The 15,305-nt window shown below is 40.4% G+C and overlaps 5 protein-coding genes across 6 annotated transcripts in view; 4 read left to right on the top strand and 1 right to left on the bottom strand.

The window, feature by feature from the left end:
* Positions 1-1,174, top strand: part of LOC104762303 — a 6,787-nt gene extending 5,613 nt beyond the window's left edge. The window contains exons 2-5 of the mRNA XM_010485564.2: positions 7-129; positions 217-366; positions 460-711; positions 825-1,174. Coding sequence (XP_010483866.1) covers positions 289-366; positions 460-711; positions 825-956 — 462 coding nt within the window. The 5' untranslated portion in view covers positions 7-129; positions 217-288 and the 3' untranslated portion in view covers positions 957-1,174. The remainder of the gene's footprint in view (positions 1-6; positions 130-216; positions 367-459; positions 712-824) is intronic.
* The window catches only part of LOC104762304 (calcium-binding mitochondrial carrier protein SCaMC-1), a 4,930-nt gene extending 995 nt beyond the window's left edge, over positions 1-3,935 (top strand). Inside the window, exons 1-4 of one of the 2 annotated variants that reach the window (XM_010485565.2) lie at positions 1,438-2,071; positions 2,572-3,345; positions 3,425-3,515; positions 3,602-3,935. In XM_010485565.2, the coding sequence (XP_010483867.1) occupies positions 1,672-2,071; positions 2,572-3,345; positions 3,425-3,515; positions 3,602-3,779 (1,443 nt within the window). In that variant the 5' untranslated portion in view covers positions 1,438-1,671 and the 3' untranslated portion in view covers positions 3,780-3,935. Of the gene's footprint in view, positions 1-1,437; positions 2,072-2,571; positions 3,346-3,424; positions 3,516-3,601 lie in introns of those variants that run through there. The other variant, XM_010485566.2, reaches the window with a different exon arrangement.
* On the top strand, positions 4,002-5,938 carry LOC104762297 (pentatricopeptide repeat-containing protein At5g61800). Its single transcript, XM_010485558.2, has one exon. It carries the CDS (start codon positions 4,025-4,027, stop codon positions 5,546-5,548), a length of 1,524 nt encoding a protein of 507 aa, XP_010483860.1. The 5' UTR covers positions 4,002-4,024; the 3' UTR covers positions 5,549-5,938.
* Positions 5,863-8,490, top strand: LOC104762298 (calnexin homolog 1). The gene is made up of 6 exons (XM_010485559.2): positions 5,863-6,044; positions 6,152-6,221; positions 6,546-7,675; positions 7,764-7,835; positions 7,922-8,032; positions 8,130-8,490. The coding sequence occupies exons 1-6, from the start codon at positions 5,958-5,960 to the stop codon at positions 8,250-8,252; spliced, it is 1,593 nt and encodes a 530-aa protein (XP_010483861.1). The 5' UTR covers positions 5,863-5,957; the 3' UTR covers positions 8,253-8,490.
* Positions 8,828-15,007, bottom strand: LOC104762295 (staphylococcal nuclease domain-containing protein 1). Its single transcript, XM_010485557.2, has 16 exons — positions 14,751-15,007; positions 14,051-14,232; positions 13,876-13,950; positions 13,658-13,774; positions 13,461-13,568; positions 13,149-13,355; positions 12,850-13,059; positions 12,660-12,767; positions 12,257-12,427; positions 11,971-12,168; positions 11,319-11,885; positions 11,037-11,225; positions 10,245-10,325; positions 9,961-10,155; positions 9,489-9,866; positions 8,828-9,384 (listed from the first exon to the last, which is right to left on the bottom strand). The coding sequence occupies exons 2-16, from the start codon at positions 14,207-14,209 to the stop codon at positions 9,202-9,204; spliced, it is 2,946 nt and encodes a 981-aa protein (XP_010483859.1). The 5' UTR covers positions 14,210-14,232; positions 14,751-15,007; the 3' UTR covers positions 8,828-9,201.

Genomic DNA, 15,305 nt, shown 5'->3' with positions numbered 1-15,305 from the left:
CTGTATTTGAAGTATACCTTGAGATGGGTTGATTGGGACAACACGGTTTTGCCCGCTAAAATTTATATTTTCGATGTTACAGATTCTTGGAAAAAATCAGTAGGAGATAGCCAAGAACATAATTGCAAAGTCAGTAAGAACTTTCATATTTTGCTTAATTCTGTTACTTCTGACTTCATTCTCTAATAATTTTCGGGTCTTTGTGTGCTTTTTCAGGTGGAATACGATGTGGAACCGTGCAAAACCAATGGCGATGGATGCATTGATGTTAAGAAAAAGAGCTTAGTGATGCCATTTAATGGGTATATTGTCTACGGTGTAGCTCACCAACACGCGGGCGGTATCGGTGCTGCTCTGTACCGAGAGGTAACTAAGACTGATTTAGTTTAAGCTACCGCAAAAACGAAAAGATAGAAAACATTTTTGTATTGAATTGATACTTTTGTGTTTGTGGATAAGAGCGGTGAAGGAATATGTACTTCGATGGCCAAGTATGGAAATGGAGTTGAACCTGGAAACGAAGCTGGTTACATTGTTGGAATGGCGTCTTGTTATCCTGCTGATCCAGTGAAAGTGAGCTATGGAGAGACATTGACTATGGAGTTTAATTACAGTAGTGCCGTTGGTCATACGGGAGTTATGGGACTCTTTTACATCCTCGTTGCGCAGCAGTTGCCTGAACCAGAGCTCTCCTTGCCTAATCTTTTTCAGGTAACCCGGTACTGAATCTCGGTTTACGTCAATCTGGTTTCAGTACATATACTGTTTGGGTTGGGAGCCATGTGATCAGTTTACTGACATTAGTATATGCCACTTCCTTGTAGGAACCTGCGAGAAGTGTGAGCGTTTTAGCATTTTTGGCTGTGACGGTGGTGGTGGCGGTAGTGGTTCTAATAGCCGCCGTTGTATACAGAAGACAGAACCGGGAAGATGGTTACCAATCTCTTAGTACATGAAGAAAGAGTAAAACCATGTCGACGACATGTTTTTCAAAGTTAATTTTGTTTGTATACGAAGAATTGAAAATAAGGACCACTTTGTTGTCGTCATCTTCCTCTGATGTGATATTTCTGTAACAGTTACGTGTAAGAAGAACTTTGCTTTGTCAAATACATCACATTCACACAATATATCAATGGTCTCTACCACACACAACATGTATTCGTTTCATATATTCGTTGTTGTCTTTTTGTTCCAAAACCTTTCATACTAGTCGCTCTATCACTGTATTACAGATACTTTAATCTCTATAATAAGCATCCAAGATGGTTTTGCTCTGGTTTAAAGCTATGTTAACCGGTTAAAATTAACACTGGGTCGTTGTTGTGATCCACTCAAACTAGACCGGGTTTGATTTGACCGGTGTTTTGTTGTTTGTTTGTGTCATCATATACAGTAATGTCTGGGAGTGGAAACAGCAGCTGAAGGGGGTCCATGTAAAAATAATGGAGTCTCCTCCAGCTGTCCATGGAAGATTGAGACGGGTTAGATATTTTTTTTTGGCTCACCGACCTCAATATGTCACATTTTTGAAATTCTGTTGAATTCTTCTTCCGAGATTCCTGGACCAATAGAACTCTTCCAGAGGAATGAAGAGACATTAGAATCATCATCCCAAAGCTTTCCGAATTTTGCTCATCTGTGTTTCTCGAATTGATCGTTAAATCAGCAATGGAGACGAAGAAACCAAACCAAAATCCGGGTAAGAAGCCGCGGCCCGTGGAAGCAACAATGGAGCACGTGCTGGTGGCATTACGTGAGACCAAGGACGAGAGAGAGATGAGGATTCGAAAACTGTTCGAATTCTTCGACAATTCGAAGTTAGGGTTCTTAGACGGTACCCATATCGAGAAAGGTATGTCTTCGCTTAGTATCTCTCCGCAGTATAGGTACGCTAGCGATTTTCTCAAAGTCTGCGACGCGAATCGAGATGGGCGTGTGGATTACCAGGAGTTTCGTCGTTACATGGACGCTAAGGAGCTTGAGCTTTACAAGATTTTTCAGGCTATTGATATTGAACACAATGGTGACATTTGCCCAGAGGAGCTTTGGGAGGCTCTTGATAAAGCTGGTATGTTAATTTTTTTTTTTTTTTATTCTCTCATACTGTTCCATTACTGGGGAAGCTACTGTTACTTTGCAACTATCTTCCCATAAGCAAAAGATGAAACCTTTTTAGAGTTATGGATGTAGATTTTGCTTAACTTTACCAGTTTCTGATAGATTGGTTGGTGAATTGAATTTGAACATGCCTCTGTTTTGAACTGTTCTTAATGCAATGTGGAAGTAAATGCTTGTGTTAAAGACCTTTTTTGTGATTTTATTTGTCTTATTGATTAGGAGATTCAGCATATTAACAATGTCTGTATAATCTTTGACATTGTCCTTGTTTGCAAAACCGTGGGTTGTGAGTTTGCTTTATTGGGTTTTAACACATATTGGCTCAGTGAGTCTAGTAGCAAATTGGGCTCTTTTACTTTTACATGCTTTCGTTTCTCAAAAGCTTTAATTTTATTGTGTAACAGTGTTGTCGACCTATAATATAAACTCTCCACGGTTCTGTTCTTGTAGGCATTCAAATTAAAGATGAGGAACTAGCTTCTTTTATGGATCATGTTGATAAGGACAACAACGGAATTATAACTTTCGAAGAATGGAGGGATTTTCTTTTGCTGAACCCTCATGAAGCCACAATTGAGAACATTTATCACCACTGGGAAAGAGTATGCTTGATAGACATTGGGGAGCAAGCTGTTATACCAGACGGTATAAGTACACATGCGCATAGAAGCAAATTACTTCTTGCGGGAGGAATAGCTGGAGCTGTTTCTAGAACCGCAACCGCGCCTCTGGACCGTCTAAAAGTTGCTTTGCAAGTTCAACGAACAAATTTGGGCGTTGTCCCGACCATTAAGAAAATATGGAGAGAAGATAAGTTGTTGGGTTTCTTCAGAGGTAATGGGTTGAATGTAACCAAAGTCGCTCCTGAAAGCGCCATAAAGTTTGCTGCTTATGAAATGCTGAAACCCATAATTGGGGGAGCGGATGGTGATATTGGTACAAGCGGGAGGCTTTTGGCAGGTGGATTGGCTGGTGCAGTAGCTCAAACCGCTATATATCCTATGGATCTTGTGAAGACTCGGTTACAGACTTTTGTGAGTGAAATTGGGACACCTAAGCTGTGGAAACTCACAAAGGATATTTGGATTCAAGAAGGACCCCGAGCTTTCTACAAGGGTCTTTGTCCTTCTCTTATTGGGATTATCCCTTACGCAGGAATTGACCTTGCTGCTTACGAAACTTTTAAAGACTTATCGAGGAAACATTTTCTTCATGACACTGCCGGTTAGATACTAATCGTGCCTTAAAAGTATCTATAAATTCGTAATCTATCACATGATACTAAACCGTATATGCTGTGCAGAGCCTGGTCCTCTCATACAACTGGGATGTGGAATGACGTCTGGAGCTCTTGGAGCATCGTGTGTTTACCCGTTACAGGTCATAAGAACAAGGTAAAAACTTTAAACCTAAGCTTTGTCATATCTTTTGAAATTCTTCTCTGCCGTTTTAAACTGAGGTTAATCACTTATAACATCAGAATGCAAGCTGATAGCTCAAAGACTAGCATGAGCCAAGAATTCCTCAAAACGCTAAGAGGCGAAGGTCTAAGAGGTTTCTACAGAGGAATCTTTCCCAACTTTTTCAAAGTCATTCCTTCCGCAAGCATTTCGTACCTTGTTTACGAAGCTATGAAGAAAAATCTTGCCCTTGATTAAAAGTAGCAAGAAACCTAGTGCTGTTGCGTTTGCAGAGTCTTGATAACACTGAAAACTTCTTGATGATGGCGAAAAAAACACTTTGAGCTTTACAAAGGTCATTCGAGTGTAGCAAATGTAACTTGATCTGATTAATAATTTAATTCTTCTTCAGTAGTTTGGTGGTGAGAGAGTCTGTAAAAGAGTCATTTCTTTAGCAAAAAATTTGGAAGAGAAAGCGTTGTGAAACTGGTGAAGCTCTTAAGATGGCCCGAATGATAAAGTCTAGTAATTGTTTATATCTCTTGAAGCTGTGTAAAACCCTAAAACATCTGCATCAGTTTCACGCCCAATTCATCACTTGCGGCCGAATCTCAAATGATTTCAACAAGAACTCTGTTTTCGCCAATGTCCTCTTCGCCATCACCTCCGTCGCACCGACTTTATCGAACTCTTCGTCGGCGTCGTCAAATATGGTCGTGAGCTACGCGACTTCGGTTTTCAGATTCATCACAAGCCCGTCAACGTTTTGCTTCAATACCATCATTAGGATTTATACACTGAATCATGATCCGTCTCTGTCTTCTCAACGTTTCTTCGTCGAGATGCGACGTCGCTCTGTTCCTCCAGATTTCTACACTTTCCCTTTCGTGTTCAAGGCTTGTGCAGCAAAGAAGGACTGTGATCTTACATTCGTAAAGACGCTGCATTGTCAAGCTTTGAGATTCGGTTTGTTGTCTGATTTGTTCACTTTGAATACTCTGATTCGTGTTTACTCTTCTACTGCTTCAATCGATAGTGCATTGAAGCTGTTCGACGAAAATCCCCAAAGAGATGTTGTTACGTACAATGTGTTGATCGATGGGTTAGTGAAGGGCCGTGAGATTGTTCGTGCAAGGGAGTTGTTTGATTCAATGCCCTTTCGTGATTTGGTTTCGTGGAATAGTCTCATTGCTGGCTATGCGCAAATGAATCAATGCAGAGAAGCGATCAACCTCTTTGACAAAATGATTGATTTGGGTTTAAAACCTGATAACGTCGCCATTGTTTCAACTCTCTCAGCTTGTGCTCAATCAGGGGATTTAGAGAAGGGGAAAGCTATTCATGATTACACGAAAAGGAACAGACTTTTTGTTGATTCGTTCTTAGCTACTGGATTGGTTGATTTCTATGCAAAATGTGGTTTCATCGATATAGCAATGGAGATCTTCGAGTTATGTTCAGAGAAAACTTTATTCACATGGAATGCAATGATCACTGGTCTTGCGATGCATGGTTATGGCGAGCTAACGGTTGATTACTTCCGTAAGATGGTTAGTTCTGGTATCAAACCGGATGGAGTAAGCTTCATAAGCGTTTTAGTGGGTTGTAGCCATTCTGGTCTAGTTGATGAAGCTAGGAACCTTTTCGACGAAATGGGATCTTTGCATTATATTAATAGAGAGCTGAAACATTACGGTTGTATGGCGGATTTGCTTGGAAGAGCAGGGCTGATCGAAGAAGCAGCGGAAATGATCGAGCAAATGCCTAATGATGGAGGTAAAAGAGAGAAACTATTAGCATGGAGCGGTTTGTTGGGGGGATGTAGAATCCACGGGAACATACAGGTCGCAGAGAAAGCTGCAAAACGAGTCAAGGCGTTGTGTCCTGAGGATGGAGGAGTGTATAAAGTTATGGTGGAGATGTATGCAAATGCAGAGAGATGGGAGGATGTGGTTAAGGTTAGGGAAGTGATTGAAAGAGATACGAAAGTGAAGAAGAATGCTGGATTTAGTAAAATTTTGTCTTAGCCAGATTTTCTTGAAAAGTTTGGATCTAAAATTATTTTGTACTAATGTAACAATCATTAGGAGCTGAGAGACTCTAGCTCAACAAGAGACTCTTTAATAGTATAGAGGGACCCAAGCCCAATAATATGGACGTATATGACAATATTAAAACAGTGCACGTAGGAGAGCTCACTTTTGGTTGACGTGGCGTGTTATGATTGGTTAGCGTCGCGTGGCGAGAGATTTGATTGGTGGAAACAACAAATTGACACAGTCGACCGGGTCTACGGGATTGAATATATATAATTTTAATTTAGAGGAAACTGAAAAATCTGAAAAATCACAATTCACTCTCTTCTCCGATCTACTTCTCCGATTTAGATCTCTATCTTGAGGTTACCTCTCTTGCCTTCTTCTAAGGATTCCGAGAATGAGAGAACAGCAACTATCTTCCGTCCTTTTGCTTCTCTTAGCTTTCGTTTCGTTCCAGAAGCTTTGCTACTGTGACGATCAAACGGTAAATTTCAATCTTCCTAGTGTTCTTTGTTTCAATATTTTTTAGCTTGATTCGGAGATTTAGATCTATCATTGTTTTAACTTGAGCTCTCGTTTGGTTTGGATCAGGTTCTCTATGAATCGTTTGATGAGGCGTTTGATGGTCGCTGGATCGTTTCGAAGAATGGTGAATACGAAGGTAAACAGCCTCGTCTCCTACTGCATTGTGTTGTAGTTAGTATATGTTTCTCTGATCAGCTTCTGTATTTGGAATTCATATACTACTTGCTTCAGACTGTCATGTGTTTGCACTCAAACATTATAGTGTAATTTGAATCAAATCTGACTATGTGGATGTAATCTCGGAATTTTGTTAACAGATTTGCAAATACATTGATTTAAGTCTGCTTGTTGTCTTTTGTTTCCAACACTTGAATCGGATAAGAAACTGATTTGTCTTGCTCTTGTTGAGCTCCCAATTTGGCTTAGAAGCTTGTTTGTTGACAGCATTCATCTTTTTCAGGTGTATGGAAGCATGCAAAGAGCGAGGGACATGAAGATTATGGACTTCTCGTTAGCGAGAAGGCTAGGAAATATGGAATTGTAAAGGAGCTTGACGAGCCTCTAAACCTCAAGGAAGGAACTGTTGTTCTTCAGTATGAGGTTCGTTTCCAGGAAGGGCTTGAGTGTGGTGGTGCCTACTTGAAGTACCTCCGCCCTCAGGAAGCTGGATGGACACCACAGGGATTCGATAGTGAATCTCCTTACTCCATTATGTTTGGGCCAGACAAGTGTGGAGCCACAAACAAAGTGCATTTCATCTTGAAGCACAAGAACCCCAAGAGTGGCGAGTACGTTGAGCACCATCTTAAGTTCTCTCCCTCTGTTCCTTATGACAAGCTTTCCCATGTCTACACTGCCATCTTGAAACCCGACAATGAGGTTAGAATTTTGGTTGATGGAGAGGAGAAGAAGAAGGCCAATTTACTCTCTGGTGAAGACTTTGAGCCTGCATTGATCCCTGCCAAGACTATCCCTGACCCTGAAGACAAGAAGCCAGAAGACTGGGATGAGAGAGCCAAGATTCCCGACCCAAATGCTGTGAAGCCTGAAGATTGGGACGAGGATGCACCCATGGAGATTGAAGATGAGGAAGCTGAGAAACCCGAAGGATGGTTGGATGATGAGCCTGAGGAGGTCGATGACCCCGAAGCAACCAAGCCTGAAGATTGGGATGATGAGGAAGATGGTATGTGGGAGGCTCCTAAGATTGACAACCCCAAGTGTGAAGCAGGACCCGGTTGTGGTGAATGGAAGAGACCAATGAAGAAGAATCCTGCTTACAAGGGAAAATGGAGTTCGCCTCTTATCGATAACCCAGCTTACAAAGGAATCTGGAAACCCAGAGATATCCCTAACCCTGACTACTTTGAGCTAGACAGACCAGATTATGAACCCATTGCAGCCATCGGTATAGAGATCTGGACAATGCAAGATGGTATCTTGTTCGACAACATCTTGATAGCTAAAGACGAGAAGGTCGCTGAGACTTACAGACAGACAACATGGAAACCCAAATTCGATGTTGAGAAAGAGAAACAAAAGGCAGAAGAAGAAGCTGCTGGCTCTGCGGATGGTCTTAAGAGCTACCAGGTAAATTGATTTTCCACAGAATTAAACTTATATACATATAAGCTTCTCGTATACTTACAATCATATATATATGTGCATGATGTTGCAGAAGTTTGTATTTGACCTCTTGAACAAGGTTGCGGATTTATCTTTCCTAAGTGCCTACAAGTCTAAGATCACAGTAAGTTCTCCCTCATTTACAATGATATTGAATTGTTATGATGATGACTCAGACGTTGAGAGAGATGTGAAATGTGTCTTTTGTAGGAACTTATTGAGCAAGCTGAGCAAAAACCAAACTTAACAATTGGTGTTCTCGTCTCCATTGTGGTTGTTATTTTCTCGCTCTTCGTCAAGCTTATCTTCGGTGGCAAAAAGGTAAAAAAAAAAACAACTCTCTGAAATTTTGTGCACAATAGTCATGGATTGTGAGAAGAACCTTCTTATAAATTAAAATGAAAATGGTGAAATATAGGCAGCTGCACCCGTGGAAAAGAAGAAACCAGAAGTAGCAGAGAGTTCAAAGAGTGAGGATGAGGCAGAGAAGAAGGAAGAAACCGCAGCGCCACGCAAAAGGCAACCGAGACGTGATAATTAGAACATGTTTCTTTAAGTAGTGTTTGAAGATTGTGAAAGGAAAAGTTCAGAAATTTTTTTTTATTTTCTTCTGTTTTTTTTTTTTGGTTTTGGGTTGGATGTTGTTTTCTGCTGTAGCCTTATATAACACCAAGTTTGGGAACTTTTTTGTCTTTAAGCGAAGAAAAGAAAGGGGTGGGGAGGAACATGTAAGTGAGATGGTTTCTTGACGGCCAAATTGTAGTTTCTGTTTCTTCTTACTTCCCCTTTTAAAAGTAACTAGTTTACTCCAAACATTGAAGTTTCTAATCTAGATCAAAAGTGTTTTATAGCGAAAGTTTAGTACAGCTATTCAGCTAACGATCATGTACGCCAACTAATTGACATTTTTGTGCAATTGGTGGAAAAGAGGAAAACTCGTTCCACTGAAGAAAAAATGAAGAAATTAAAAAGTTGTTCAAACCTTTCTTTTCTTTTACTGTTGGGAGAATTGATTGATATAGTGAAAATCTTTTTTAAATTCCACATGCTTACTTGGAAATATGATTCTGTAGAGAAGTGCAAAAACTCAAAACGACAGTTCCAACAAACACTATACGATAAGGAGAAAGTCCTCTTATGTTGTCAACTTTGATAACCTGAAGTTACATCACCCTTATTATGTTTCTTTTGTCAAACAATAGTAAAGAACAAGAAAATACTCTCGTACTCCTAAATAGAAAATTTCTTTTGGAAGTCTATAAAGTATAAACCAAAAAAAAAAGAAGAAGATAAATTAGAAAGAAGAAAAGAGACAGAGAGGGAAAAGAAAAGAAAAGAAAAAAGAGAATTCTAAACGTTACAAAAAGTTTGATGCTTGCACGCAAAACATCATCTCGCTTCTTAACTCATTTAAAGAGAAACTAATGGATTCTCCCTTCCTCTTCATGATGCCTTTTTTGGACCATGATGTTTTCACCGGTGTGAAAAACCTAGCCGCGACCCGGTTTCCTGACCGGAACACTGTCCTCATCATCAGACTGGATGTCTCCGTACTGCCAGATTCCGGCCCTAGATTTGCGAGCTTCGTCTTGGTACTTCTCAAGAGCATCAAGAGCTGCTTTCTTGTCTTTCGGTTCCCATTTCCTGCGTTTCTCTATCCTCGCTATTCCTTCCTGTGATCATAACGACACATTTCACTCTCAGGATTATGACAAATACTCTTAACTCAAAAAGGTTTTGTAGGTGTTGAAATGAGCAAAGGCCAGGAGGCACTGACCTGAAGCATTGCTGCATTCACAGATATCTCATCATCGACAGCAATAAGAGTTACAGCAAGCTCGGTTCCAGTTCCTTGGCCTTTCACTTTGCCTCCTGAAGTATCTCTTTCCTCTACCACTGCCTTGAACTCTTTACCACTACCCAGTGTTACCGTATGCAAATACTCTCCGGCTTCAGGACCAAAGTCCTCTTCCAGGCTTGGAACTTTCATGTAGGCAAGTCTGCAGAGCTGTGCGAGCCCTGGTGCTGAAGATACTGAAGGGTCGACAGGACGAATTGCACTGTATGGAACTGTTTCTTGGTTCCCATAATTGATGTAGAACACTTCAAACTTTTCATCCGGAGACTGAACTGCTCCTCGAGGTCCGTTAACAATCTTAACACAAAGAAGAAATACAATAAACAACCATAGGTGATAGTACAAAAAAGAAGAAGTAATGGTTAGGATATCTAGAAAGTTGATAATTTACCATTGCACGATTCCAGGAGTTATCCAGGCTAAACTGTGCAAGGACGATGTCACCCTTCCTAGGATTGAAGGATCCAATAATGGGAGCGTCTTTAAGACTCAAAGATGCAAGCTGGTTCTGAATCGAAGCTACTTTTTGATCGCCAACCGACTGAACATAGAATCGACCGCCTCCAAGTACTTCCGTAACAACAACCTGCGGTGGGAGGTGATGAAGAGTAAATAAGGTATTTGTTTTAGCATTGAAACTATGATTAGTCGAAAGAAACATACGGCTAACTTTACCTTTAATGTTTCCTTCTGTCTGGTTTCTACTGTAGAGTTACCGTTTACGACTTCCTCTCCTTCAACATAGTTTTCCCAAATCTGTGACATCATGTGGTTGAGCAAATTAAGCTTTTTGGACGATGCATTTCTTTAGTAAAAGGTATCATGTATTAATGTTACCTTCAGTTTCTGATTTTTAGCAGATCGCTCTGACTGTTCAAGAATATGAGCTTCGGGAATCCTGTCTGCACCAAAGCCAGTCTGCATTTTCGCCACGCCAGCTTCAAGAAGATATGTTCCTGCATTGGTCTTTCCTTCCCACATTGATCCCAAAAAGGTACCGGTTCTATCCACAGTTTCAACTTCGATCTATGTAATTATAAGAGACTCTATGTAAGACTCATAGAAAAGAAAATAGAGAAAATTGAGATGTAACATGGGCGTAAAATGTTCAGATTTTACCTCGACATCTCTCTGCATGATCTTACGTCTCATTAAAGCAATAGCTTCTTCTGAATAAGGTTCGCCACGACCAGGACATCTGACACCAGAGAATGCAAAGGCAATACTGCACGTTTCCTTTGGGATGTATAGCTTGAACCGATGTCCACTCAGGACATACTCCACAACTGCAGATATTCTCCTGCTTCTGTGCAGGGATGGCAGGAAATCTTTAGCCTTCTTGGCCGAGGCCACAGTCAGGTCTGTAATGTGCATGGCTGGAGAATCCTTTGCAGATTGGATCCCCTTCTTGCCAGCAATGGCACGAGCTTCAGCAGCCAGGAGANAGGTATCATGTATTAATGTTACCTTCAGTTTCTGATTTTTAGCAGATCGCTCTGACTGTTCAAGAATATGAGCTTCGGGAATCCTGTCTGCACCAAAGCCAGTCTGCATTTTCGCCACGCCAGCTTCAAGAAGATATGTTCCTGCATTGGTCTTTCCTTCCCACATTGATCCCAAAAAGGTACCGGTTCTATCCACAGTTTCAACTTCGATCTATGTAATTATAAGAGACTCTATGTAAGACTCATAGAAAAGAAAATAGAGAAAATTGAGATGTAACATGGGCGTAAAATGTTCAGATTTTACCTCGACATCTCTCTGCATGATCTTACGTCTCATTAAAGCAATAGCTTCTTCTGAATAAGGTTCGCCACGACCAGGACATCTGACACCAGAGAATGCAAAGGCAATACTGCACGTTTCCTTTGGGATGTATAGCTTGAACCGATGTCCACTCAGGACATACTCCACAACTGCAGATATTCTCCTGCTTCTGTGCAGGGATGGCAGGAAATCTTTAGCCTTCTTGGCCGAGGCCACAGTCAGGTCTGTAATGTGCATGGCTGGAGAATCCTTTGCAGATTGGATCCCCTTCTTGCCAGCAATGGCACGAGCTTCAGCAGCCAGGAGAGCGTCGTAATGGTTTGACCTCTCTTCAAAGTCCCGATGTCTAACAACATTCCCTAACCCACGGGAAATAATGAGTTCAGCAATATTCACTCCAGGAGTTGCTGCAGCTGCTACATCTGTATCCGCTTTGGTAGGAGATGGAAGGAATACTGAGCCAAAATCCATGACCCTCTCAGCAGCTCCAGATGTAGCAACACCATCACCTGGGATGACCTTCCTTGAGTATTCCATTTGAACGATAACCTGCACCAGGGAAAAAAGGAAGTCAGAGATCTTACTCATGTGTGGCACAACGTGATGATTTAAGTATGAAGGCTTATACGCAAACCTGCTTTCCAATAAGCTTTTGTCTCAGAAACTCCTTGGCTTCCCGTGCATATGGGGCAGGTTTCTCCTCTCTGCGTGGGTTTCCCATTTTAGGAGACCTAATACTCGAAAGACAAACTCGGCGCTCTGCCATTGGGCTCCCGAATGGGATAGCATCATCAGCAACTACCAAGCAATCCCCACTCACAACTTCCACTACCTGAAGAGAGTACAAACTTGTTAGAACTGGTGAAATGGGCGGAAGGCAATATATTTACCAAGATATTTGAGCAAGCAATTATTATTACCTTTCCGGTAAAGTTCTGATCATGAATAGCCTTAGAGTTGGAAGCTGGAGGGACATAGTTTGCCCACATTTTAACCCGGTTTTTCTTGCATTGAAGTTCAACAGCTTTCAGCTTCTTTTTAGCTTCTTCCTCCAACATGTTGGCACTCCACTCAACATACTTGGCAAGGCCCTGAGGAAAAGCGCAACAAATGTCATAACTTTACTCAAACACCATTACAGCAAAAACTATTACAACGGACCAACCAACTTAATCTCAAGTAAGCGCAGATCAAATCGTTAGTGGTACCAGAAATCTGTAGTTATACCAGCATTGTTGTGGCAAACCCAAACTTTTATTACCAATTAGTTCAATATGTAATCATGTAAAAAAACCAAAATAACCATTTAATTTAGGCACGTACATTTTCAATAAGCTCCAAACCCAAGTCTTTTACTGTTTCTCCCTCAGAATAGTAAACTGACCCAATCAGATTGTTGAATTTGTCCACGCCTTCAAGAACAATGCGAACCTGCACAATCCAGCACAACTTAGATAATCTAAATCTTATATACAGATAAATGTGAAATAAATTTTCATGTAAACCTCCTTACATCTCTATTAAGCACACGGAGCTCAGTAAAGTACTTGGCTTCCATTGCAAAAGGGTCAGAGGAAACCTCAACGGACGATGATGCTGCTGAGGCAGCGAGTCTCTGAGCTGATGTTAGAGGACCAGCAGAAGCATCTCCATTTGGAGTTGCTGTAACATCTGGCTCAACAACAGCTTCTTGTGTAGATTGTCTCCTTCCCATCGAGGGAGCCTACACAGAAAAATTTCAGCACTATTACACCATGAAAGTGAAATGTCAGCTCCTCGTGTAGCAAGAAACAAGGAAACAAGATTACATACCTGGAGTCCAGCAACAAATACTTGCACAAACTGAAACTCCGGAAGAAGATAAACCCGGATGGTACTGCCATCACGGACTTGCTCAACGATACCTTCCATGGGCTTGCCTTTACTTGCGGCTAAAAGACCCATGGCATCAAAATTCCCAGAATCCCCAACGGCAGAAGGAGGAAGATTTCTGATAGATGCCTCAGAAGCACCAGGAACCTGGATCAACAAATCAAGAAAAGAGTACAGATGTCAAACTGACACAAGTCAAAACTATTTTGAAAAAAATAACAAATATAGAGGAAGAGAGTAAGAGAGACCAACCTTGCTCCAACGACCAAGCCCTTCCTGCTGAGCCTGCTCTTCAAGCAGTAACAGCTCTGAAATGTAAGGACTGACCTTATCCTGATTCTGCTGACCTGGCGCTCTGACCTGTGCATTCCCATCGAATAAGAAAGCTGATCCAAGCATCATATATACCTTAGACAATGCTATCTAGTGAGAAATAAAACTGTTATCACCTTTGCCCAGCCGTTTTGAACAACAAGCTTAGCAACATTTTCGTTGCCAAGGTAAACCGAGCCAAATTCTCTTCCAGCAATAGCTTCCACTTTGTAATCCACTTTGAAAGCAACCTCCTGCAAAAAAAAAAAAAAAAACATAAACTGATAATATAAAGAAACATACTCAATTCAATAACCTATATAGCATAAGTGGTTTAAGAGTTCCAAGTAAGCACCTTTCCAATACAAAGCTTCCTCAGAAACTCTCTGCTTTCCCATGCAAAAGCCTCATCTATACCTCCCCTGCGAGCCTGTAACAAGGACAAACCAAAACAAAAAAAATGAGAAAGCCTAATTCTAAATCATAAATGTCAGTAAAAAAAAAAGAAAAGAGTAAAATTGGAAGCAAACCAGCTTAGGAGCCATAAGAGAGGAAAGAGTGATGGTCTTTTCAGGAGGTGGGCCAGATCTGGTGTGGGTCAAAGCAGTGATGACCAAGCAGTCTCCGGAGGTAACAGCCTTAACTCTCCCTTTGAGCCACTGGTTCTCAGTTGCTGCCACAGTCGCCATGTTTTGGGTGATTGGCTTCAGACCTACACAAAGACAAAAAGTAATCGATACAAGGAAAAAAAAAANAAAAAAAAAAAAAAAAGGTTGGTAACCGCTTATTACTGGAACCACACAATCAAAAGACAAAGACTAATAAAAACACTCTGAAAACCATAATAAAGTTTTCAAAAAAAGTTTTTTTTCTTTTTTTTCCGCTTTGTCCAAACATGATACATTGGTTCTTCTTACACGATCCCTATACTTTGAGAATTAAAACACAACACAAAATTCAGAATTCTCTTACAGATCGGTACGTGAAAAATTAACAATTTAAAATCATTGAATCATACACACATGCATCTCGATTATAGCATATGATTGAACGAATGAATCACACACCAATAGAAACGCACGAGCGAGCGAGCGATCGCAAAATAGGACCAAAAAACAAAAAGAGAGATGAGATTCATGATTGAAATTCTAAACCACACAATCAACTAAACAGATAGATCTAAGATCATTCATTAAATTACTAATATATCGATAGTTCCGATAAACAAACCTGGATTTATCCCGTGGTGGTGAAAAAAAAAAACTAGATCTGATGAAGAAACGTCAAATCAAATCTTATCTATGATGATGATGATGATGTCAATCTGACGAGAATTGAAAAAAAAAAAACAAAAAGAGTTGTGAAGAGAATGAAGGACAGGTTGTGAAGAGGGAGACACTTAAAAGAGGAACAGATCTCAAAGATTGAGAGAGAGAGAGAGAGATGAGAAGAGAAGATTGTGCAGAGGAGAGGGTGAAGGAAGGAAAATATAAACAAAAACAAAGAGGGACATACGTACATACATACATATATCATCATCATCATCATCATGACTAAACCAAACCGGATTTTTTTATACTTTATATTCTTTACCCCATTATTTTCCATTTAATTACCACTGTATGCCATTAATATTTTTGATATGTTTTTTTTCTGGTGTAAAAAAAATAAATTTATAAAAAATTTATATATATAAAATTAACTTTTCTTTTTTCTCCTTTCTCCACATCATCATCCAGCTAATCAATATTTTTTTTATTTTTACATTAAAAAATACTGTTTTAA

This window comes from Camelina sativa, chromosome 18 (genome assembly GCF_000633955.1).
Source record: "Camelina sativa cultivar DH55 chromosome 18, Cs, whole genome shotgun sequence".
Classification (NCBI taxonomy): Eukaryota; Viridiplantae; Streptophyta; class Magnoliopsida; order Brassicales; family Brassicaceae; genus Camelina; species Camelina sativa.
This window is presented reverse-complemented; position numbering and strand designations above follow the sequence as displayed.